Below are 26,432 nucleotides of genomic sequence, written 5' to 3'. Positions count from 1 at the left end.
ACTTTGTTTTGATAGAATTCTCTGATTCAGCTTGCTGAACATTAGAGCAGTGTAATAATTTAAACATTTTTCTATCAGAAGGTCTATTACAAGTAAATATATGTTCCTTTTTTCCACCTGTCCTCCTCAGAATCATTCTTTGTACTTCCATATCAGAGTTGCAGATCTACTCCTTGGATAGGAAAGACTTCTAGAATAACACATCATAAAGCATTAGTAGGGAAGAGTTTTCTGTCAAGAGCATCATTCCCTCAGGGACAGTCTTATCAGAGGCTGCATACCACTGGAGTATTATCAGAGTAATGCTCAGTGGTAGATAATCCAGAGCCCCAAAATGGATGGAGCTATTTGCTCTTCTCTTTCCTTTTTCCCCTCTCTTCCTTGTTTTGCCACTCTGTCCTTCTCCATCTACCCTTTTCCAGTTTGTGACTCTTCTCTTTCTTCATTCCTGCCCAACTGGCTGCTGGTAGATAAAGCACTTTTGCTAGAAGTCCAAAGTGATCACTTGCAGACAGGTTTTGAAAATATGAACTCCCCATGGCCACATGTTGCAAATCCCTGCCATAAGATGTCTGTGTCTGCCACTAGGAGGAAATTTTTGTCCTACTTCCCTAAGTATGAACTTTTTCTGTTTATAGAGGGAGTTAAGTTTTTCCTGATACATTTTTTTACAAAATGGAAATGTATATAATGGTAGAGGTGTTGAATTAATTGTGGTAAATTCAGAATTTAAATTTTCCTCCTCCGTTCGGAGGAGATGGGCGGTGACAAATTGGATAAATAAATAATTTTTGACAATTACAGTGAAAATCAATACATTTTAGAAAACTTTTGCAAGTTTTCTTTTAACATCACAGCATTATTTCACAATATCAGTGGAAAAATCTCTATGTTTCCTTATTCATTTGTATGGGAATCATTCATAATGAGTATGCTTACCTTAATTCTTGAAAAACTTGGAAAAGTGTGCAGATCAGCTCCAAGCAACTAAGATCAACAGTGCCAACAGAAATGCCAACTTAATATAACTATATAATTTCAGGTCATATTGTTGTGAAGCCATGACAGCATCCTTTTCTTTCTACTACAGATATTTTCGAAAAAGGTGTTAGTTCATTCATTCTTTGTCTTTAAAAACTCACATTTCAACTTGTAAAATAAATGTAATGAATTAAACTTTAATAAACCCTCATTACAATATTAAATCTATCTATCTGGCACAATCATAATGAAAGCAAACCTTGATACTATAGTAGATTGAATTAAATTAAAGAAAACCACAAAAAGCCTAAGGGAAAAACATACACTTTTCCTACCAGAACAATCCGTTTCACTTCCAGAACTGATCTAAAATCAAGTTGAAATAATTTTAGATAATTGGAAGACCTGGGTTCAAGTCCACTTTCAGCCACAGAATCACATTGGGTGACTTTGGGCCAATCATAGTTTCTGAGCCTATGCTCAATCTCACAGGATAATTCTTGTGGGGAGAGAGTACTATGTACCCTATCTTGAGTTTCTGAACAAAGACAAGATGTAAATATTATAATTAAATAGGTAAATGAGGTTGGGTGACTATCTCTTTCTCAAAACCTTTCTTAGAGAAATTAAACAATAATCCAGTGAAGACTTCTGTAGGATTTACAATATAGCTACCCTTTTAATGAAGTAGATAATGTAATGACTGAACATTTATTATCTAACGTATTCTACTTTGACAAGTTTCTAAAGCTTTTAAATTGGAAAATGCAGAAATTCAGCTGTCTTCAGTACAGTTCCAACTATCTATCTTAATTAGAACTTTAGTAATGCTGGTTGTTCTTCTCAAGAGGATTTCTATTTGTTATAATGATTGATTATGAAGTGCCATCAAGTCAGCAACCACATACCTGTAGATACGTTTTTTCCATGGTGATCTGGTCCTTCAGATCTTCCAGTGGTAAAATCATCACTGCTGTAATTAAGTCCATCCACGTTGCTGCTAGTTGACCTCTTCTCTTTCCTTCCACCTTTCCCACCATTAGAGTCTTTTCCAGAGAGCTAGGTCTTCACATAATGTGTTCAAAGTATAATGATTTGAGCCTGGCCATTTGTGCCTCAAGTGAGAACTCTGGATTGATTTGTTCTATGATCCATTTGTTTGTTTTCTTAGCTATTTATGATATTCCCAAGAGTCTTCTCCAACTCCCAGGTTCAGAAGTGTCAATACACTTTCTGTATTGTTTCTTCAAAGTCCAACTTCCGCTTCCATAGTCTCATAGGGAAAATTATTGTCTCCATGATTCTGGTCTCTGTAGGTGTAAACCCATTCCAGCATCTGAACGAATTTTCCAAGCCCTTCATTGCTACTTTACCAAATGCTAGTCTGTGGTATATTTCTTGATTACTGGTTTCTTTACTGTTCATAGTTGATCCTAAGAGGCAGAAGCTATCACACATTTCAATATTTTCATTGTCACTTCTAAGGCTTGTTGCTGTAACTTATCATTAGTTTGATTTTTATATTTAATCTGAGAGCACGTTTTCCCTGTGCTTACTAGAGCTTGCAGATAATTTGCATTTACAGCTATCAGAATAGTGTCATCAGCATAGCACAAGTTATTAATGTTTCTTCCCCCAACTTTAAAACCATATCATCTTCTTCCAATCCAGCATCTCTTAATATGTATTCAGCCTATAGGTTGAATAAATAAAGAGTATACAGCTTTTTCTCACTCCTTTGCTGACCCAGAGCTATTGTGTTTTGCCATGTTCTGTTCATACTGTGGCATCCTGACCAATGAAAAGTTTTCACATGAGGACAATGAAATGTTCTGGGAGTCCCATTTTTCTAGCACATTCTAGAGCTGTACATGATCAACACAATCAAAGGCCCTTCTATTGAAGCACATAGTGACTTCTTTTTTATATTATTTGTCTTTCTCAAATATCCATTTGGCTTTCTCAATTTTCCATTGAGCATCAGCAATAATGTCTCCATTCCTTGGTCTTTTCTAAAGCTAGCTTGAACATCTGCCATGTCCCTTTTCATGTAGTGCTCTAATCTGTGTTGGATAATCCTAAACATTATTTTGCTAGCATATAAAATGAACAATATTATACAATAGTTTTTCTCCTTTCTTTGATACTGTATATTGATTGACCTCTTCCAATCTGTTGGCCAATGTGCTATTCTCCAAATTTGCTGGCACAGCTTAGTTAGAATTCTTTTTCTGTTGCTTGCCATATTTCTATAGATATTCTATCAATTTGTGCAGCTTTGGTAATGTTCAGAGTGCTGATCTGGCTTTATCTTCTAGTAGTCGTTGGGGTTTTTTATAAGATGGGGGTATCTTCTAAGATATCTTGGACGTTGACATCTCAAATGTACAGTATTTTGGAATATTCCTTTCATTTTTGCTTGATTTTCTTGGAATCAGTTACTAATGTTTTCTTTAATTCTTTTTAATTCTTTTTTTTGAAAAACCTTCAGATAATGGGGAAATACTAGTAGAAATTGTAAAAAAAAGAGACCATTTGGTTCCTTCTTCTTCTGAAAAAACAATGCAAATGCCATGAAGAGGGGGAAAAAAAGTCATAAAATATCAAAATTGCTTGATGGAAATTGATTAAGGAAAATCTAAATATTCAAGTTCTTAAATGTAGGACATGTGTTCAGGCAAACGAATTTAGGTTATGTAATTTCAGTAGATGGCTTAGTGGGAGACCTCTAGCATTTGCTGTGCCAAGTTGTAATGGAGCTCTGAATGTTTTTTGTCACCAGAGGGTGGATGAATTTGTATAGTTGCATAGGCCTAGTATCATAAAAAAGCAAAGTACATTCATAGGTATTTATATAACATACTTTGCTGAATGTTTTAGTAATTATTCATTAAAAGAAGTAGATAAAGGGAAAAAAGTAGTTCTTCTAGACCGCTGGGGTCAGTGGCCATTGGTTAACAAATCAGCAGGAAGTAGAATAAAAGATTATGATGCTGATCCTGCATTAATGTGCTGTTATGTATGACTAGTGCGACCTGTTTAAGCTAAATGGGATGGGATGGAATGAATATCAAAGCAACAGCCATCTCTTCAAGTCAGCTCTACAGCAGGCCTTATGTGTGCTGTTGTGTGCAGTTCAGCAAAGTCTAAAACAGGTAGAGAACAAGGAAAGAACCCTTTAGCTTCAGAGCAATTCCTATCAAACAGCATCCTTTTCTTACATGGACATTTTCTTCTGTAACTGTATGTCTGTGTATGGATTGTGGGGGGAGGGCATAAAAAGAACTGTTTTACAGGCAACCTTTGAAGGAGTTCCTTAGACCTACACTTCCATTAAATCAAAGGAACATGCAGTAAAAAATGGTGGCTTGCCATGTAAATATTAAGTTAAATGTGATCAAGAAGTATGTATCAAGGTAATTTTAAAAAAAAACCTGTATTGAAATGAGAATGTTTTTTTTAAAAAATAAAAATAAAAATTGTGTTAGTACCTAATTAATGGAAAAATCTGGCCCGGACTTCCAGAAATACATACTGTGCTATAGAACTGGAGGTGAATGGGTGAAATAGGGCTCATCTGAGAGTAATTTTCTTTTCTGGATACATCTCACGATGTGCTTATGAGCCTGGTTTTGTGAAAGGCAGCCAGGTTTTCCTTGTTGATTTTGTGGAGTTTGTTTGTTTGTTGTTTAATTCTCCTACAGTTTTTAAATTTACGGCATGCATATTTGTTGTGAACTGTCTTGAAAAATGCTCGTGAAAAAGCAAATATCTTAGCATTTAACGTTGTTCTGAGGTAAATTCCATTATCGGGACCAGCTATCACGCAACGTATGTAGGGCAGCCGCAAACTAGGCATGAAGTTTGGTTTTGATTATCAGATCTGCTTTTCTTCTTCTTGATGTCAGTTTCATGATGCCGTCATGTAACTGAAATGTAATTTGCTGCCCTGTTTTACCTCAGATTTTAAAATTTTAGAGAATGGAGTTTAAAGGCAGAGAGAAGAATGCAGTTACAGAAGCACAGAGTTCACAGGGAAAGAAGGGGAAGGATACTGGTCTGTTTAAGTATACTTCTGCTGAATTTGTTATGATAGTGAGATGAAATATAAAGTTATGTTTGGTGCCTTTCACTTCTCGAATACAAATACATCAATGGCATCTTCCGTTTTTAAAAGACATGGATGCTTGGGAATATTACTGTTCCCTTCGCACAGTTCAACATGCTTTCATCAGCAGTCCTAGAGGGGGATAGAAAGACATCCCATTTAAATTCAGATTTTGCCCATGTAGTGTAGGAGTCATTAAAACCACGAAACATGTTTTATTATACTGTCCAATTTACATTGACATATGCCGTGAGCTGCTGATTAAATATCCTGGTCCGTCTGACCAGTTTTACTTAAAACGTTTACTTTGAGATCCAAATGATTCTATTTCCTTAAGTATGCCAAATTTTCTCATGTTATGTATAAGAAGCATAGCAATTTGTTTGATTGATCTGTTCAACCAATTAGGTTAATCAATCAATATCAATTTTATGTATGTAAGGAGAAAGAAAAGAATCTTTATTGTGGTCTCTTCTCTCTTTTTCTCCTGAGTTTTAGAAGCACATGTTAAAATACCAATATAATAAAAATTAATTATCTTATCTTTCTGGTTTTTAAAGATTAAAATTATTCAAAGATTAAAATTATTATGTTAAATTTAACAGAAGGGAAGTATAAATAGGTACAAGAGAAAATTATGTTATAAACAGAATGACTCCCAACCCTTGGACCAGGGCTGCAATTAAGGTCTGTGTCACCTGGGGCAAACATGGATTCCACGCCCATTTTGGCGCCCCCCCCCCCAGCATGGCACCCAGGGCACACACCCCACTTGCCCCTCCCCAGTTGCGGCCCTGCCTTGGACTATATACATGTTAAAGTAATTAGGGTATTTTTTTTTATTGCTGAGCCAATTGTAACAAAATTTCATTTTAAGGTACACTTTGGTGTATAGTGAAATGACAATAACAGTTATTCTATTCTATTAATTGAAAGTCCTTTTTCTTGCCCCTTTATTGGGGAAAAAAACTTCGTTGAAAAAAAATCAAATACTGATAAACATTTATCAACAATTCTTCCTTCTCTTTGAAGTATTGTATGACAATTCCATTATCAAACCTCCATGCCTGACAAATCCACACTTCTTATCATCACTTTTTTTTTTTAATTGTATGGCATAGCAGTTCGGTTTTCATGCTGCTTTTTCTTGCTAGGAAATCCTTGTGAGGTCCAGCAGCCAGATGTGTAAACTATTTAGCCTTGACTTGGTCATGTTGCCCAGGGTGCACCACAAGGAGGCTAGTCTACATTATACCGAGTTGGGCTGAGAGAGAGTGACTGGTCCAAGGTCACCCAGCCAGCTTTCATGCCTAAGGCAGGACTAGAACTCACAAACTCTGGGTTTCTAGCCCAGAATGAGGATATAGCCAATAAGGACATATGCATGTTAACATACAATAGTTGATCCAGAGTCATCGTAACAATCCTCTTGATGTCTGACAGTAATAAGACAGGACCATATCATATGAGTTGATAGTCCAACTCCTGAGTTGCATCTCTAGCATCAAGGCAAGTGTAAACAACTCTCATTAAACATTCTCTGAGGCATTCAGTACGTTTTTTTTTTGTTAACTTCATTTTCAGATCATAAATCAATTTCACGTTTAAAGCAATCTCCCAGTGGTTTATCAGGAATAGGCATTCAACCTCATCCCAAAGATTATATGAATAACTAATATCAATTTCATCAATTTCCTACAAAAAAGAGTTACTGGCTGTGGAGCCATAGTTAACTTCTCCTCCAAATATCTGTTAATGCACAAACGGGCAAAAAATGATCTTCCATTTCCTGTTTTATGTATTTAATAAACTTTTAATCACTCAGTGAAGATATATTCAAAGACAACAACATATAAATCAATGTTTCACAGGAGCATGGTCTGAAATTGTAATAGCATCTGTATCATATGCTTTAACTTTAGATATCAAAGAATAAGTTATCAGTAAATAATCTATCTGAAAACAGTTCCTGTGGGTAGAATGTGTGTGTGTGTATAAAACACCAAGTATCCATGAAATTGAATTGGGATACATAATATAGCAAAATATTACAAATACAAAAATAGAATTGACTGGTGGAGTGGTACTATCTTAAAAAAAAATCTAAAATTTGATTCAAATCACCTCCAACTATAATAGGGTCTATTGACTTAGTATACAGGTGTTGGAAACAATTATATATTTGTTCTGGAGAAACTGTGGCTTGACCATATACATTCAGGAATGCTAGAATTTATTGTTTTAAATACAATAAATATTTTAAAAATGACATTTTCCATCTGATACTTCTTGTTCAATAATCAACTTTGAAGAAAGCAAATAAAATTACATCTTTTGCACATAGTAATTACCACTTATATAAACTTGTGTGACTCAGCTTAGCTGTAAAAGTTTTTTGTCTTTAGGAAGTATGTGCGTCTTCTCTAAAAGAACAAATTCAGGTCCCATTTTTTAAAAAATGTCGTTCGTATTAAAGATGATTATCGAGAAAAATGGTGAAAACCTATCCATACATACTATTTCCAATGGTATTAAAAGATACAGCCCCTGCAAATGAGAAAAATAAAATTACAAATGTTATGATAAAACTATTAAAACTAAGATTTTAAAGGATTTAGTTTAAACGAATAGTTATAGGTCTGTAAACATTAGTGATGGAAGTAATAAAGAGCAGCAATCACTGAAGCTATTATTTTTATTGAATATTTGGCCATTTAATATAATTTGTTTGGCTTTTTTCATTTCTGAATTTGTCCTGATTTGGAGGATCTGAGCATTCACTACTAATATGCAACAATTTTAAATCTCAGAAACATCAGTGAATGTTCTTTTTTTGGATAAAATCATGCCTTGACAATTAGAAATACTGTTGAGAATTTGAATGATTTTCCCTTCACTCTTATGACATTTGCTCTCACCTACTGAGAGCAATCTATGTATTCAGATGAACTTCTCTGTGTCAAATTTGTATTGTATTTCAATCTATTAAACTAGGTAGAACTTTTGATAGAATAGAAATTGCACAGATCAGGAACTATTTGTCTTATAAAGGTATGCATTAAAGTTTTTGATTATTATTGAATATGAATTCAGTATAAAATTTCTTTCATATTAAAGTAAGCTTGTGTCTTTGTTGAGTTTTTCACAGACCAAAATAAAGACAGGGCAAGATCTGGATGCTTTGTGTTTTTGATCCCTGACCCCCTGCAGCCTTGTTTTCATTCATTTTTCTGTGTTAGAATTTCCTTTCTCATAACTGGTTGAGGCATTTCTGTTAAACAGAATAAAGTATTCTAATACGCTATACTCTAATATTTCTTTCCATCCTTCTTGCTTCCCTTCATCTCTGCTAAATTATAAAGCTAAGCCTTGGGCCAGTCACTCTCTCTCAGCCCCAGGAAGAAGGCAAGGCAAACCACTTCCAAAAAACCTTGCCAATAAAACTGCAGGGACATGTCCAGGCAGTCTCTGAGAACTGGACATGATTGAACGGATTAAAAAAAAATCTTCCTAATAACAGCTTCTTCCATAAAGGTGACACTAAATCCCAACCAGATCATTTCTTCTGAAAAATGGTCTTCAGCAGCTACAGAAGGAAATTACTCTCAAACAGGAGCCTATTCTAAGATATTCCATCAACTTTGGATAGGTACCATCTATCTATTTCTTCTAAGATCCTCTCTCACTAATTGATGTTTAAACTTCATTTGACTTGGAGATTAATAGAAATGAATGTGTTGTCTTCTTCAAGATTAGGGTTTACAATGAATCTGACACTCTAGCAGGAAACTTAGTAGAAATAAGAAAGCATTCCATACAGTATCAGATTAATTACACTCCTGCTTATGATGACTCTTCTTTCATTTGTGCATCACTGGTTCTTGAAAACTAATAATTTTCTTCGTGTTTTGTACAGCACTAAGGTACAAGTAGAAGAACTCAAATGCCAACTCTAGGGATATTGTTTTGTAGGAGTAAGTCAGAGATTGATGACTACCATTTGAAGGAAGTATGGGTAAAGAAAATCTTATAGAAAAAAAGGGTGACATCGTAATTTACTTGTACTTTACAGCAGCATGGGGACACAGAATAAATTATGTTTTTGAATTTGTGGCTGAAAGAAAAGAGAATGGAAACAAACTATGAAAGCAAGGTTTATAATTTTCATTTACTTTACTACAGATATTTCCATTACTGGGATATGTTACTAATATTTAGACGATTTTTTTGTTTTAGTTTTCTTACTTACATAGATATAAGTTGTGAGGACACTATGACACATGCTGCAAAGCACAATTCTCTGCATATTTACTTCCAGTTAGTACCCTGTTTTCAGTGGGACTTATTATTGCCCAACTTACTATTCAGTGTGAGTGGAATTGCAGCCTCAGTGTTTTTTAGCACACCTGCAATATATTCTGTAGCTCAAGACCGGGGAAAACTTGTTCATAGTACTAATTTACTAGTCTTTTTTATCAGCCAGTAAGCTATTCCCTTATTTTAACTATTGAAAATTAAAACAAATCTTTAAAAAATATAAAACAAATTATTGAATGTATGTCAACCTGAAGCATAAGGGAAGGAGTGAAGAACAACAGTTATCATCATACGAAGTTGTACAGGTTTCCTTAAGGAGAAAAGCTGGGGTGAAGCGAAGTTCTGATGCTTTTCAGAAGGGTATTCTGCTGGTCTGAGTATTATACTTATTACACCTCAGTGTTTCACAGGAGCCATTTTCATGAACAGTTCAACAGATTAAAAATTCAGATTCTGCTTCTAATTTCAGTTATTCTTGTCTGTTTGAATTGAATTGAAAGTCCATTGATGACATATAAAACAATGTAAATCCTACAATAAAACAGTGCTAATCATTTTATATATTTTTAAAAACTTTCCTGAACTAAAATTCAAGAAAGCAGTAAGAAAAGGCGCACTGTTCAGTAACAATATTTATTGCAATAATAAACTTTATATAAAAATAATGGATGACATGATGTTTTACAGTAACCTTTTTGATAATGTTGCTAATTATTTTTTGTTATGAAGCAGTTTTTAATCTTGGCTCGTGGTCCGCTCTTTCATATGTCTATAGATCTTATTACAGCAGGAGAGAAAATCAATTGATTAAATGTGTTTTGAGCACTATGCTTGCCATATCACTCATTTGTTTGCAAAGATGGAAAGCTCAGACTACTCAGAATGTCACCTAAAGAATTTCTATCAGTGCCATTTTGGTAGAGAAACTGATGGATTAACCTCTTTCTCCTTTGAAATTAGTTATCAATGAGCCTCAGTGTCAAAATATTGCAGTAAAAAAGCACTCATGTCCCTTCCAGATAAATAGCAATAAATGTCTATTAAAGCTTATTATGCATGCTAATGCATGTAATCACTTCAATACTCTACAGTATTTCTTACAGCCTGCTCTGGCCTGAAAAACCATGCTATGGCAACATGAAACTGGAGCGTATCATATAGAAATGAATGTTCTGTAATTAGAGCTCCTCAAAAAAAATTTATATTCTGATGATGGAACATTTTTTCCAGTAGCTTAACTTCAAAATTAAAACCTCCAGTTGTGCTTTTAAAAAAACTACTACATATATTTTTTGTATTACCTATAAACATATGCGGGAAGCATCTTTGACAAAACCAAAATACACTATAATTTTGGTAGGTTTAATTAAAGTCACCTGATGGAATTATTGCTGTGGTTAAGCAGATTACCAGAAAATACTACTTTGAAATATGTAGAAATTAAACTACTTTTTAATTTAACAATTTTAGATTTTTACTATATTTTTGACAATTTCATTTTTAAAATGGGCCTTTCAGTATGATTAAGTTACTATTATTCTTAGAGAGCTCCCTATTATAAAAGTTATCCATGTAAGAAAAGCTGAGGTGATCTTGCAGGTCTTAAAGGATTCCCTTTCAGTTCGACATTGTACTTTTTGAAGAAAGGGACAGAAATGTCTCCAACACAGTAATTGTTCACTGCAAGAGGTAGAGAGAAATTGGTAATAATATTCAGTTATTGCAGCCCTTTGGTCCTTGCTTGTGCACTCTGTGAGCAACCATGAATGATTACAGCACGACTTAGCTAAGGTAGCCTCTATGGATGATTGATAGGATGTTAATCAAAAGATGCATATCAGCTTCAGAATTTGTTCACGAGCTTTCTTCTAATAGCTGATTTCATGTTCAGTGAGCTCTTTGCCAGTTTGTTCAATTTATTCTTCAGTGTACAAGCCATTCATCATGATACACAATGATTTCACACATATGCTTTCAGTAGCCATAGGACAGAATAAGTGTAACTACTCTCTTTGAGCTATTAAAATACATTATCAACCCTGCACACTCAAACATAGATACATACATACATGTGTTTGTGTTAATTAACCTCTTTCAAAGAAAATGTTCATTAATAAAATTGTATGGGAGTATTTTTCCTGCTCCCATTTACCTGATTTAGTCTAGTTAGATGAGTTGAAAAGAAGAAATTGTTCTGAGTAACTTAAAAAGTGTTACATTATGCTTAAATAAGACTATCCTTAAAATGGTTCACAGCAACCGTGCCAGACAAAGAGATGGAGGTCATCCAGAAAATTTCATTGTTGATTGGGACTGCAATTCAGTTGTCCCCTGTTCTGCTCTGATGTTCTAACCATTACAATGCACTGACTCTCAAATGAATGTATAGAAATTGATTACAGTGTTTTGCAAGTAAAACAAAGTAAGTATTGTTTATCATATTATGGTTCAACAGTTGCTATATCCTCTCTTAGACCTTGGCAGTAAGATCTCCTGGAAGTAAATCCTGCATAATTAACATTTAATCTTAAACGGGGCGTTCAAATTATTTTGAATTTGACAAAGATTGTTATAACATTACTCAAAGTAGACCAGTGCTGTTCCAACAGTACCAGAGGTATTCTGAGGACAAACATTCCTGTTTCAAATTTGGAACACTTATGGTAAAATTGTAGTAGCTAGAAGCCAAAATGAATTTGATAAGTTAATTATCCAGAATAAAAGAAGTTACCAAGTGTCATTTTTTTCCCCAACTGAGGAAATAAAGCATGACAGGTATACAGGGGGTGCTGTATGTGGGAAATATGAATAACAGAATTTATGTTGTGTGTCCAAACGAAAGGGATTGGTGAGTTTGAAACATCTCAGATAAAAGTGGATTACAGTAATTTAAAAAAAACATAGGTTATCTAGCACTTTTAGAACTCTACAGCTTTGAGGGGTTTGTTTAATCAGTTTGCATGCTGTCAGCACCCAGAGTATAGGACTAAATTACTGCCTACAAACTAAGATGTCAAATCAAGATCTAACAGTCATAGATCTAACAGATGAGAGCTCTACATATGAGCTAGTTTTAGCTTCAATTCCTCACTTTCAAAAATATTTACAGTGACAACCTTCCATATAAAGCTGGTACATGATTTAAAATGTGCATTATGGCATCTCTAGAGAGTGATGCTTTCAGATTCAAACATCCATAGAAGTTAAGGCAAACCTGTTGTTCTTGTTTTGAAAATACTAATAATTCACACATCTCTTGGCTCAATTCCCAAAATGATTTTTACTTATTTCTATTTTCCCCTGTCATAATGCAGCCCAGCACTAAGTTTCACATACCCTCCCACACCAGTATCCCTCCAGCAGATGCATCAACAAATCATCAGTCGACAGCAAAGCCTAGGCTCAGCCTTTGGACACAGTCCTCCTCTTATCCATCCTGCTCCAACCTTTCCTACACAGAGGCCTATTCCTGGCATCCCTAATGTCTTGAATCCTGTTCAGGTCAGCTCAGGTCCTTCAGAGGCTGCACAGGTAAGGGAATGTAAGGAAGAAAGTTTGCATCATACTGACTTGTCCACAATAGCGATTAATCACCACAGCTCTTGGAACAGATTTGTTAACAAGTACCTTGGGGCTGCAATGTATGCAGTCTTTTATTATAAATTACCAGAGTATATCATGGTTTCGAATTGATGGAGTGTTTTCCATCCGTCATAAATATTTCAATAACTTCCAAACTTAGTGTTTGGGAACTGTGTTTGGGAACTTACAGTTTGAGGGTGTTCAGGCAAAAGACGTTTGAACAGCAAAGGGATGCAATTCATATTCTACTAAAGAAAGAAGCAAAACTCTCCCTGATTTTTGAACCCAAGGATCTCAAGGATTGGGATCCAAAGATGCCTGTGAACATATGCAAAGTGTAAGGAGACAGCTGTTTCTCTCTGGTTTTATACCCTCGTGCCACACTGAATACTAATCTAGAGCATACTCAAAATTTCAGGAGTGCCTTTTGAAAATTTCAAGGGCCTACAGTAAGTAGGAAAGGAGCAGACAACTTGAAAAATCACAGTGTGTGCCAATAAGAATGATTCCCAAATCAGTGGGCATGGAGGCATAAAGTTGTGTTAGAGAAAATTGTAAGATTCTGCTGCCTTCGGCACATTTCATTCAAATACCCTGTTTTAGTTCATTGCAGATCATGACCATTTTTGGACAATTTTAGGAGGCTCTAAAATTGTAATGATATACTCCAGAACATATACTGAATAAATTGACTGTTTAAGGAAATGTACGTCTACCCCTTTCAAGTAAAAGATAGCAAAATGTGTCTTCCAGGTAAAAGGCAATGAAAAAAAAAGTTTATATGATTCTTTAAAAAAACCTGAATTGTAAAAAAATGTAAAGATGTCATCCAAGCACACACACGCGCGCACACACACGCATATATATATATATATATATATGAAATGTACATCTACCCCTTTCAAGTAAAAGATAGCAAAATATACACATACGCGCACATACACAAGCAGTACAGTAGTAAAGAAAGTTTCCTAGATGAACCGTGTTGGGCTGGTCTGTCACTGAGTTTAGAAAAGTTTCAATCATGAGCAGGGTTTATATTCATCTATAATAATTTATATAAATTATTACATATTTATATAAATTATTATATAACATTCAGTCAGGATTTTTTTCTCTCTAAGTAAGCATTAATGAGAAATTACAGTTCTGAAAATGGAAGAGAGATCAAGAACATAAAAAAGATTCCCCTTGATCATAGAGATCTGAACTCAGTGAACTTCAATAAAATTTCTTTGAATATTCTGCATCTATTGTGGTTTAACTCAGTCTACTTGTATCTTCTGGGTATAAATATGTGCAGCAGAGTAAGCCCACAAGTGAGTCTGCAGTGAGCAGCACAGGGGATCCAATGCACAACAAGCGTTCCAAGATAAAACCAGATGATGACCTCCCCAGCCCAGGAGCTGGAAGCATGCAGGTAAAATAGGTTTTATATGTTTTATATGTTTTTGTGAGATGAGGGCATATTTTGCATTTATTGGCTCTTTGCCAAAGTATATGCTCTAAACCTACCTTATCCTACTAGGCTTTGCATAACATTTAACAGTGGCAGTTATTGGTTGCTTGACTGGGAAAAGTTGAGTCCTGTAAGGGTGGGCAGCCTGCTGTCCCAAGAACCCAAGTTGTTCCTGACTCCTGCCAAATTTCAGTGGTATCATTACTGAAAATGAGAGGAGCAATCTTTCATTATTTTGAAGCTTGAAACTCCAAAAAGAGGTAATGTATACCTTGAAACTGATAGTTTTTTTTAAGAGCATCCTCAGTTTCTCCACGCCCTCTGAAATCTGAAAATCCAAACCCCAGTCCACAAGCATGATGTCTCTCCTTGTTTGCATATTCGTTGCCTCTCTTTCTCCACAGCACCCCCCGCCAAAAAGGGAGGTCCTAGAAAGCTGCCTTTCTGTGGTCATGAATTTGTTCATAAACTTGCCTCTACATAGATGCAGTTTCATAATCAGTTTATTAAATCTTCGTTCCTATTCTGAGGCATCAATATTTTCTTTGACGAGCAGTTCCAGTGGTAGTAAAATTGATCAATTGAACTAATATGAACACTTGCTGAGGACAGATTGCACATCATTGTTAACTTAAGAATTACGGCTCAGGAGATAGACTCCATTTCTGCCCAGTTTCTTCACATCATGCTGCATAGCCAATTCTGATGATCACTGATCATAGTTTCTTTCGTACAGCAGCACCTGGGTCTAAGAGTATTGCCCTGTTTTATAGTTCTATTAGCAAAGGTTTAAAGCCTCATCAGAAGTGGTCTTGGTCTGGGCAACAAGACTATTTTGTAATAAGCTTTGTGATTTTTATTTCAAAGTTGAGAAATTGTGCATGATTTGGGAGAAAGATTAAGGATTGTAAACAAGTACTCCAAAAATTGTGCCTTTTTCTTTTCTTGAGTCCCAATATCAGCTTAGTTATTTTATAATAATACTAGAAACATTGAATACGCTAAAACCTATGTGTTTTTTCATCTGTTTCCTCACTACCGTGTCCCTCATAGGAACCGCCTGAAGGAATGACCTCAGTAAAGGAGGAAGGGGAGAAAGATGAAAGCAAGCAAGAACCCGAAGTGGTTTATGAGACAAACTGCCATTGGGAAGGCTGTTCACGAGAGTTTGACATGCAGGAGCAGCTAGTGCATGTAAGTTAATGGCATTCAGGAGCCAGCTTTGAAAACTATCTGACCTTTTCTGAAGGTCAGGCTCTCTGACCCTTTGCTGAGTCAAGTTTCTTTGCAAACCGCATTGCTGACTGGAGAGAGCTTATGGGTTTCTGTGAATAAAGCAAAACTCCAAGCTATACAGTTTGACCTGTTCAGTCAGCTAAAGCTTAGTGTAAAATTCAATAAAGTCTTCAATAGAGAATGTAATGGCTCTGATCCTGTAAGCCACAAAATACTATTTTGAATCAGAGACTTTGATAGTTATTGAGTAAGAGTAAGCTGGACATGAGTTATTATTAATTTTTTGCCAAATTTGATGCCTGCAGTCCCTTCAAACTGGCCTGCAACAAGAGATGGAGATTTTTTTTTCCTACAACCCTATAGGATTTTTGGTGCATTAATCCATCAGTTTTCTATTATTTGAACAAGGTGTAGTAGATTATTTAGAAAAATAAAAATGCATTGTGTTTTGTGCTTTCCATGAATGAAAGCAATTTTATCTGGGGAGAAAATTTAGCATGTTACCTTGAAATGATTATCTTAGATAATTGTTATGAATGAATGTCTCAATATTGGTGAAAGTTGACATGCATGACTGGAAAATTACAATGTTTTAGTTTGCACCCAGTACACTCCCAATCAATCCCTATATCCAAATCAGAGCAAATAGACATGACACTACAGCTTGATATTTATTTATTAAACATCAACAAATATATAAAAAAGAGTTAACTGGAAAAATGGGACAAAAGTCAGGTAAAACCAGAAAGAAAAGACATGAACAACAAGCAAGAAATAAAAAGGGCAAAGGATTTAATATCAACAATCTACATTATCAAAATCTATCTATCTGTCAAAAGGCACAGAATTTTCCAGAACCACTGAAAGCAAAACTGTGGGTAATTAGCATGAGCAATCTCAAATGTAATGGTCTTTGGTTTTTCTGAGTTTAACCCTTTTATATACATAACAGTAGCAGAATAGGAATGGAAAGTAGGACATCAGGTGATCCTTCTCTGTTCTACACCATGAAGCAATTGATGGATGGAAGTGATGTATCTAACATTCATCTTCTCATCAGCTCCACACAAGTAATGGGTTGTACTGCCATGCATTTTTCACACACAGTGCTTCTCTCAGCCTCAGAAATAGGTTTCTAGGCAATGGCATCAATTGGACAGTATATCAGTTTTACTTACCCTCTTTCTTGCATGTCCTTCATGTACTACTGTTTAAAATCTACATGTTTTATATTGGGTCTGGACTGCTTTGTGTCAGCAATTCTTATACATCCCATGTTGTTCTCAAATAATGTGGTCAGAATTGGTTCTTTTATTTTGAATTTTAGCAGTAGTTTGTAAAGCTACACAAATTTCTTGCATGCTTGTTCTGTTGCAGTACAGGTAGTCCTTGGCTTACGTCCACTCATTCAGCAACTGTTCAAAGTTACGGAGGTGCTGAAAAAATGGACATATGCCATTGCAGCACCCCCGTGGCCACATGATTGCAATCTGGGCACTCGGGTGCCCAGCTCACAATTATGACATTGCAGGGAGCCGCGTTCACGTGATCACCATTTGCGACCTTCCCTGCCGGCTTCCCACAAGGAAAGTCAATGAGGAAGCCGGCTGGGAAGATTGCAAGTCACTGTTGCTTTTCCTTCCATCCACAGCTCTCCCCAGCCTCCGAAGGCCCTCCCTGGCCTCCTGCAACTCTCATGTGGCCTGCACTGCCCTCCCAGAACTTCCCCGACCTCCTGCAACTTGCACATGGCTTGTGCTGGCCCTCCTAGGCCCTCCTCTGGCCTTCTGTGACTTGTGCATGGTCTGCGCCGGCCCTCCCAGGCCATCCTGTGGTCTCCCACAACTCATGCACAGCCTGCACCGTCCCTCCCAGGCCCTCCCCCTGCCTTTCCCACTCCCTGCAGCACCCCGCCACTCTTTACTTGGGTCTCCTGCCTCTTCCCACTTAATGACCCATGCATCTTGGGGTTACAACAGCAACTGGGACTGCCTGGGATTGCCATCGCTAAGCGATGCAGTTACATGACATTGTGCTTTACAACTGCATCACTTAGCAACAGCAATATTGGTCCCAATTACTGTCTTAACCCGAAGTTTACCTATATTCAAGGTCTGCAGATGACAGAGCTATGATATTTTGTTTCTTACTGCACCGGGTGATAGATGTGCCTCCGTATGAGAATATATATGCTGTAGTTGATTTCCTATCAGATTCATATCCAGTCCAATCTGAATCTGTATATCCAATATGTTTTGGATAATTAGTTACAGGCAGTTTTAAATTAAGTTCCATAGTTTCTTTTAAGTATCTGCCTCATTTTGTTAACTGCTGTTCAGTCCTTATACGTTGGCTCATTGATCTTTCTACTCAGAAGTCCAGCTGCATTGGCTATGTCAGGTCTACTCATAATTGCAGTGTATAGTAGCTTTCCCACAGCTGTCCTATATTGCTCATTATTTGCCAGCTTGCTTTGGTTTCCCCTTTTGTTTAGGTATCCAACTTTCATGGGTGTACTTGATTCCTTAGGTCTATTATCTTTTGGGTTTGATTGAACAGGCACATTCCACCTTTTGTATTTCTGAGATAGTGGCTAATATCCCCATGGTGTTTTACTTCCCCTTCTTTTTTTTTTTAAATTGTTCACTATCTCCAAGCTGTCTCTTTTGTTCTTGGCACAAACAATTACATCATCGATATAACAAAGAATATACATGTGTCTTCCATTTTAACTCTTGTATATAAGCATGGGTCTGCATTTCCCTCTTCAAAGCCCATGTTTTCAAAGTGTGCTTTGGCTGCCTGCTTTAGCTCATGTATGGATTTTTGCAAAATAAATATACGTGTGTGTGTATCACATATTAATAAAGCTGTTAAACTCAGTATAATTATCACTGAAGTGCATCATATGACTCACACTAAGTCAGTGATATTTCTAAAACACTAGTTAATTACATGACTCCAGTGCAATAGTCTTCAAACCCTGTACCCCTGAAGTTTCCAAAGGATTTTTTATATGAGGCATGGTAATGGCAATTTAGCTATGGTCATTATTCTTTTAGTGCATGTACTAATAATATAACAGAAGGGCTAACAAATACCATCTCAAAATGGAACATGCAGTCTCAAGTACTCTTTTGAACCATCTCCAGAAGCCATTTTTCTAATGACTCAATATATCAGTTTTCCCCAATTTGGGGCCTTCCTCGGAGATGCTGGCTAGGAATTCTGGAAAGATGCATTTATAAAAATACATCATTGAATAAATGAAATGTGCCACCAGTGATTGCCTTTCCAAAAACATAAACATAAACATCAAGTGTTTATCACTGCCAGGGTATTTCAACATTTCAGGTAATTTGTAATTGAGAATAATTTTCCCAACTTCAGTTCCTGAAATCTTCAAGCAGCAGAGCTGTTATATGTTTCATTTTTATAGCATAATCTAACATGGTTGAAGATTATAGGACTTGAACTCCAAGGCAGAAGAAGGGCACCAAATTTAGAGGGTGGGGGCTAATTTTGATCTTTAAGGTAAGACTATTGGCATTCATCATCTTAGACAAAAGGAGATAGTAATTTTATTCATTGTTTTTCAGAGGACTTGATGTTTCTTTAACATTAACTTTGTTTTAAAAGCAGTTATCAGTTTATACTGAACTATTATTTACCACAAACTCTTATTAATGAAAAAAATAAAATAAATGTGCAGACTGATACATGTATTATCTATTAATGTAAGATTAAGTAAAGGGGTTCTTAATTTTGAATGCCAGATGCCATTCAGAACTCACTACAGTTAAAATGTTAATAATGGATGCTCTAAGAAGTACTGCATTAAACCGTTCAAATGGCCTGCTTATTTATAGCACCTGTCCATCCCTCCTTGCTACCACCACCGCCACCCCCGCCACTGCCACCAGCCTCCCTCTCTTTTACAGCTAATAGAAAGATTCATGATTCTTCATGGTTGTCTATCTAGTGTCTGACAGCACTGGCTCCCCTTGCTAAACCAACTCACTATCTATAATTGATATCCTTCTAAGGAATGGGGTGCTGACTGCAATTGATGGGCTTTGCTGAAAGCTCTTAAATCCTGACAAGTTCTGCCCTTGTTCTGGTTCAGTCACTGAGCTACACTGCTGGAATTCCTGGGTTATTTGAACTTTGAGCAAAAGGAAAGCATGTGTTTCACATTAGCAAATCACAAAGTTGGAGAGTAGAACTATGACCTGGACTGCTGGATTTCCTGCCAATCTCATTTACAATGCATGGAACTTCTAAAAAGATTACCTACTTATATTACCATTGAAATTTCTTTTCTTTTCTTTTCTTTTTTCTTTTCTTTTTTCTTTTCCTCCCTCCCTCCCTCCCTTCAAAGAAAACAACAAAAAACACTATATTGTTTAGATTCAGTTTACTGATGGTCCTTTTATCATTTTGCTCCTTAATTAATTTCTCTGCCCACAAGATATTATAATTGTGGAAGTTTGTTTTAAAGATGTGATAAATTTACTCCTGAGCCCAGAAGCTAATAAGACACTGCACATCCACTCCTTCCCTTAAGTCTTATATTTGTTGAACCTCAGTTTTTTATCTATTAAATTACATGGAAGACAAAAATTACTGGAGAGAGGGAGGTTAGACATAAAGATAAATGAATGTTTAGGGAAATCAGGCCAGAAAGGAAACGACTAAAGTTATTGTTTAGTATGAATAAAATGGCAGTCAGAAAACTGAAACATTTTTTCTTTGTCATCGCTATGCAGGTATAGTGATAACACTTAATTTAAAACTAATCTTGAAAATATATTATTCAATGAGAATATACTTTTTTTCATTTTTTCATATTTACCATGTCACAACAATTTCTTCTTTTCTAAGAGTTTGCACCATATTTAAGATCAGAAGAGCAGTAATGACATGGCTAAAGAACTAATTTTATTTTTCTGAGATTTCAACAGAGAAAGCAGATGGTCCAAATTCTAGTTTGTTGCACAAAACTAATTATTTTGTATTATGCACATTTATATTGATATCAGATACATCAAGGAAGTTCATTGAGCATCTCGTTGAGGCTAGATGAGCATTTTTATACTACATCCACATCAATTTGCAATATTATGGAGGCCAAATTGGCACCACCTTCCATTTTTTTCTCTTATATTAGAATTACTTTCTCAATTTTTTAAAATCTTATACCTTATTAATGAGGAGTATAATGGAGTTGATTAAACTAGATTAAGTTAATCATTTAAAGAATTACAGCCACTTTTGATTAAGTAATTGAGAATGCAATATTCTAAAGCATTAATCTTCTAATGTGTGTTAAATTTTACTACCTAATGCTGAAAGTTGATTTGACCAAGACTAAATCCCACATTTCCTTGGTCTGAAAGTAGTATCATGAATTTTTGGGTTGAAATACAATTGCCACCTCCAAGACCAACTTTCCAGGTGGCATCTGCCATCCCTAGATGATCTAGCCAGAGGGAATATCCAGGTGCTCACTGCCCTGGATATCCAGGGATAGGTGCTCAGAATATGACCTCAGTGACAGCCCCTCATTGTGGAATGGCATGTTTTCTGAAATCAGGTTAGCAGCTACCCTATTATCCTTTAGGAGAGTAGTAAAAACAGTCCTTTTTCACAGATATTTTAAAAAGGAATATTTTTAATCATGGACAGCAGCACATATGGACACTGATTTAGGTATTTTATGTTGTTATGATTTTTAAGGCTTTCCACTTTCCAACCCTTCTAAATGAATGCAAAACATGCAGTAGAAAGAGGTTTTTCCTTCAGATGTTTATAAATAGTGCGTGTGTGTATGTGTGCACGTGTCCTCTCTCAATTTACTTGATTTTTAACTCATAATGTTTTTAGCCCTCCCCAGCAATTGCACATTACACAGAAAGGGGTAAGCAAGCTATTTTTCAGGAATATGTGACTGCTATTACTGGTCTTCCTATAGTGAGATACTTAAGAAACTTTCAGGAATCCCAGCAACATGGGCTCCAACATAGTTTACACAACCCTGCATTGAGAATATATTAGCATGTTATTCACACAGCAATGGCTAATTTTGAATTAGGCTCAACCAAACATGTCCACAGCACACAGCAATTATTCCAACATGATGAGGTATGTGGTGATACCATACAAATGCTGCCATTACTCCTATGGCAAGGGAAAAAGCCAAGTGTTAAATATAAAATCCTCCAAGGTGAAAAGGAACAAGGAGGATTGGGACTGCCTGATTTGAAATTATATTTTGCAGCCTGCTGCTTGGTTTGGATGAAGGAGTGGGTGCTGCTGAGAAAAGAGTATTTTAGAAGGGCATGACCTGAGGTGTGGATGGCATGGCTTTCTGTCATACAATGAAGTTAAGGTTAATGTAGCTTTTAAAAATCACTGTATTAGAAATGCCATATTGAGAATATGGAATAGATATAAGCCCAGATTGTGCCCAAAAATGCCTTTATGGGTCTCAGCATAAGAAGCATTTTATAGAAAAGAAACAGCAGGCAAAGAGGGATGGTTAACCTATCAAGAGTTATTACAAGAGCATGGAGAATGTAAGATGAAATCAAGAGATCAGTTGACTGCAGAGGAATTTAGTTTTCAATGGTTTTCATATGCACAGTTAAGAGAAAGATTTAAGGTAGATAACAAGACATTTGGAATTGAACAGCACAAGATAAAATTTGAAACTGAGCTTTGTACAAATGATGAACGTGTAATTGCTAAAATGTATAAACTTTTGTTGAAATTTGAAATGGAGGAACAAGTGAAAGCGTGTATGATAAAATGGCCTAAGAACTTTGGGCATAATATACTGGACAATGGGAAAATATGTGGCTGAAAGGACTGAAATTTACATTATGTTATAATTTAAAAGAAAACTTTTATAAAATGATGTACCGTTGGTTCATGACTTCAAAAAAAATTATCTAGAATGTATAAAGGTACTTCAAATTTATGTTGGAAATGTGATAAAAATGAAGGGTCATTTTATCATGCCTGATGGACTTGCAAAAAAGCCAGAAAAATTTGGATTAAAATACATACAATAATACAAAGAATTTTAAAGATTAATATTCAATTGAAATCAAAACTCTTCTGGTTGGGACTAATGAATAGACAATTAGAAAAGAGTTATTGAAGATCGTTTTTATATATGATAGCTGCTGCAAGATTATTATACAGGTAGTCCTTGAGTTACAATTTGTTCAGCGACCATTCGAAGTTACGGCGGCATTGAACAAACGGTACTTACACCAGTCCCCGAAGTTACAGCTGTTGCAGCACCCCTGAGGTCATGTGATCAAACTTTGGGTGCTTGGCAGCCCACCTGCACCTTTGACCGCAGGGGGCTTCAACTACCTGCCCCCCATCTCATCCCTTTTGCCCCTTGCACTTGGTGGCCCCTGCTGCCCTGTACTCCACAGCCCCCAGCTGTCCTTCACTGTCTTCTTCCTGCTGCTAACCAAGCACACCCAGCCTGGCCCCTCGCAAGGCAGCTGCTGGCCATGCAAAGCTTTCTTCCCAAGGTTGCACACAGTGGTTTCCTCACAAGACCTGGGAAAGTAGGCCTCTAATGGCCAATAGCTGCCTTGTGAAAGGCCGGGCTGGGCACATCTTGTCAGCAGTGGGAGCGAGAAGACGGTGAAGGTCAGGGTGGCAGAATACAGGGCAGCAGGCACCTCAGAGTGCAGGCTGACTGCAGCTGGGCCAGGTTGGGGCAGCTGGGGCTTCCAAGGGTGGCTGCAGCTTCACACCACACAGCTGGGGCGGCTGGGGCTTCCCAGGCAGCTGGAGGCTTTGTGCTGCCAGGCTGGGCTGGGGTGGCTGGAGCTTCCCGGGGCAGCTGCAGCTTCACAATGCACTGTAGCTCAGGGGCTTCTTACAGCTCCAGAGCCGCAGTGCAACAAGAAGTGCCAGAGCCATGCAGTTCGGGGCCTGCTTGCCACCCTGCAAGGCAGGGTGCAGGGCAGCCAAAAGGGCAGAGTTGGGGGGGGGGGATAGACAGTTGGGAGTTGAAGGGGAGACAGTCCCTTACCTTGGAAGAACTGAGGCTAAGGGCTGGGAGGGACCAAACCTGGATTGGGGTGGTTCCTCGGCTAATGACCAGTGGGATTTGCTTAATGATGGCAATGGGGAGTGCCAGGATTACCATTGCTAAGCAATGCGCTCACATGACTTTGAGCTTCATGAACGCATCGCTTAGCGTTGGATATTCCGGTTCCAATTTATTTATTTATTTTATAGATTTATTCACTGCCCATCTCTCCCCTACGGGGGGACTACAATTGCCATTGTAACTTGAGGACTACGTGTATGCACAAAAATAGAAAGACTCTGAAATACCCACAATGAAGGAATGGCTGGTGAAGATGACAGAATTAGCAGATATGGCAAGATTGACTTGTTTGATGAGAGAAAGGACAATAACTACATTTATTAGTGACTAGAACCCCTTATGGACTTTTTGCTGAAAAAAGAAAAAATGAACTTGTGATTTATGGGTTTCATGATTAGAAAGGATAGACTATGGAAAGAAGGAAATTATGTTGTAACCTTAGAGAGAAAAATATAAACATACTCTTAACTGCTGTTAAGAAGATTGGAAGCTATTTCTTTATAACTTTTTCCTTTCCTTTCCTTTCCTTTCCTTTCCTTTCCTTTCCTTTCCTTTCCTTTCCTTTCCTTTCCTTTCCTTTCCTTTCTTTCTCTTTTCTATTTCTTTCTTTGCACTTTTCTCACTTTTTTCACTTATTTTACTTTCCTTATTTTTCTCTTTCTTGTATTGTTTTATTATTTTAAAAATGTCTTTAATAAAAATTGTATATTAAAAAAAATGTTGCCATTACTCACTTGGGTCCAGATATCTGACACAAGTACATAAGCTGAAGCATTTGTGTGATGGTACAATCTCACAGATTTGGTCATTTCCCCCTCCCCATTCCCAGCATCCATAGACTCAACAAGATATATTAATAGAAGACGGAAATTCTGGATGTGTTTGCCAAGGTAACAAAGGTGATTCCCCAAATGCTCCTGGTATCCATAAGTCATAATCAGAGGGCAACTTTGCTGCCTCACAGAATGATACAATTCCCCTCTCTATGTTTAGCAGTATGAAAATGCTGCTAATCCTATCCAGCTTCAAATGATTACAGCTTCCAAGGTTCTTAGTAGCTTGATACTTAGTTCCTTCTGGAATTCTTAGTCTGCTATACTGATTATTTTGAGAGGTGTAGACATTTATAAAAAAAACATATATACAAGAGAAATAAGTCATAGTTGAAAGCAGAGCAGTGGGGAATACCTTACGAAAGTATAAGTAAGATGTTGGTATGCTGGGAATAGGGAGAGATTTTCACTTTTCTACTGAAATGTTTGTAATCAGCTGTGTAGCCTCAGACAGTAGGTGTGGTAGAAACAGGTAGGGATCCATGCCAAAGTTTTGGAAATAGCTTCATGGAACAATCTGGAGTTTAATTTCACCTTGATTAATGAGTAAATGTAGCAAAAACCAATGATTCCCTGGGATCAGTTAAAAAAAAAAAAGCAAAAACCCAAGCACCAGGCTTTCCAAGATTAAGTGTGTAGAATGTTTGTCTTTTGTTGTTCTAGTTTATAGAGAGCAAAAGGTCACATCCTTACTCCCAAATGCCTCCTATTCCCTTTTGTTTTTCCATTCCTCATGCCAAGCTATAACGTGGAATGTTTTAGTTAAAATATATACAAGAAAATTGCATCCCAGACCTCTAACCCTCATCAAAAGTAACTGTGTGAGTATTCTTGGTCTCAGGGGTAAGTAATTCCAGACACACCTCATGGTTGCTTTATAGCAATTTTGTCTGTGTGGCTTGTGATGCCAGTAACCTCCTGGCACATTCCCTGTCCCCTTTCAGACTGCATCTTTTCTCATTAAAGCAAGCAAATATATGTTTGTAGTGCATATACCTTTCATGGCCTTGGGAGACATTTAGCATAACTATTGGCAAATTACATTGCTCATTGAGGAGGTAACATAAAAAGCAAAACAGGGAAATCAGTAAAAATCATGTTATTGAATGAAGTCCCCTTTCTGCCAGCTTCTTCCTCAGAAGTTTTTTTTTTCTCTTTAAGTTGTTTGGCATGCAGTATTTTATTTTGCTACACTTGTTCTAGAAGGATAATCCAGTTCTAATTTAAATGGCTACTTAATATATTTTATCTGGTTCTGCTCCAGCATGAGAAATGAAGTGGAGGGAAACAGAGCATACCCTTGCATATTCCTAGCCCTATCCAAAAGTAGTTGCTGAAATAGTAATTTTACATTTTAAATTGTCAAATGGTGTGATTGTGCGACATCTCTTTGAAGGCTATATAATAATTGGGGATAAATGTACAAGCAGCACTTCTAGTAATCTAGATCAGTGTTCCCTAACCATGGCAACTTTAAGATGGGTGGACTACAACTCTTGGCTGGCTGGGGAATTCTGGGAGTTGAAGTCCACCCATCTTAAAGTTGCCAAGGTTGGGGAACACTGATCTAGATGATATATTTAGAGGGTATATAACGTAGCTAAAGAGCTTACAAAGAAACTCAGACACCTCACAGAGGAGACTGAACATTCTATCAACTCCCCACTACAGTGCCTCCAGAAAATCAAAAACATAAAAATAGAAGAAGATGAGATCATGGTGTCATTCAACGTTACAGCTCTCTTCACATCCATAGACCCGGCACTAGCGAAA

General features: G+C 36.7%; 1 protein-coding gene across 1 annotated transcript in view; it reads left to right on the top strand.

The window, feature by feature from the left end:
* The window catches only part of GLI3 (GLI family zinc finger 3), a 268,366-nt gene that overhangs the window by 195,730 nt on the left and 46,204 nt on the right, over nt 1-26,432 (top strand). The window contains exons 11-13 of the mRNA XM_063304165.1: nt 12,721-12,937; nt 14,295-14,408; nt 15,501-15,641. Of these exons, the coding sequence (XP_063160235.1) occupies nt 12,721-12,937; nt 14,295-14,408; nt 15,501-15,641 (472 nt within the window). The remainder of the gene's footprint in view (nt 1-12,720; nt 12,938-14,294; nt 14,409-15,500; nt 15,642-26,432) is intronic.

The sequence above is a fragment of the Candoia aspera genome, chromosome 4, assembly GCF_035149785.1.
Source record: "Candoia aspera isolate rCanAsp1 chromosome 4, rCanAsp1.hap2, whole genome shotgun sequence".
In the NCBI taxonomy this organism is placed as follows: domain Eukaryota; kingdom Metazoa; phylum Chordata; class Lepidosauria; order Squamata; family Boidae; genus Candoia; species Candoia aspera.
The sequence above is the reverse complement of the archived record's forward strand: the minus strand, read 5'-3'. Positions and strand labels throughout refer to the sequence as shown.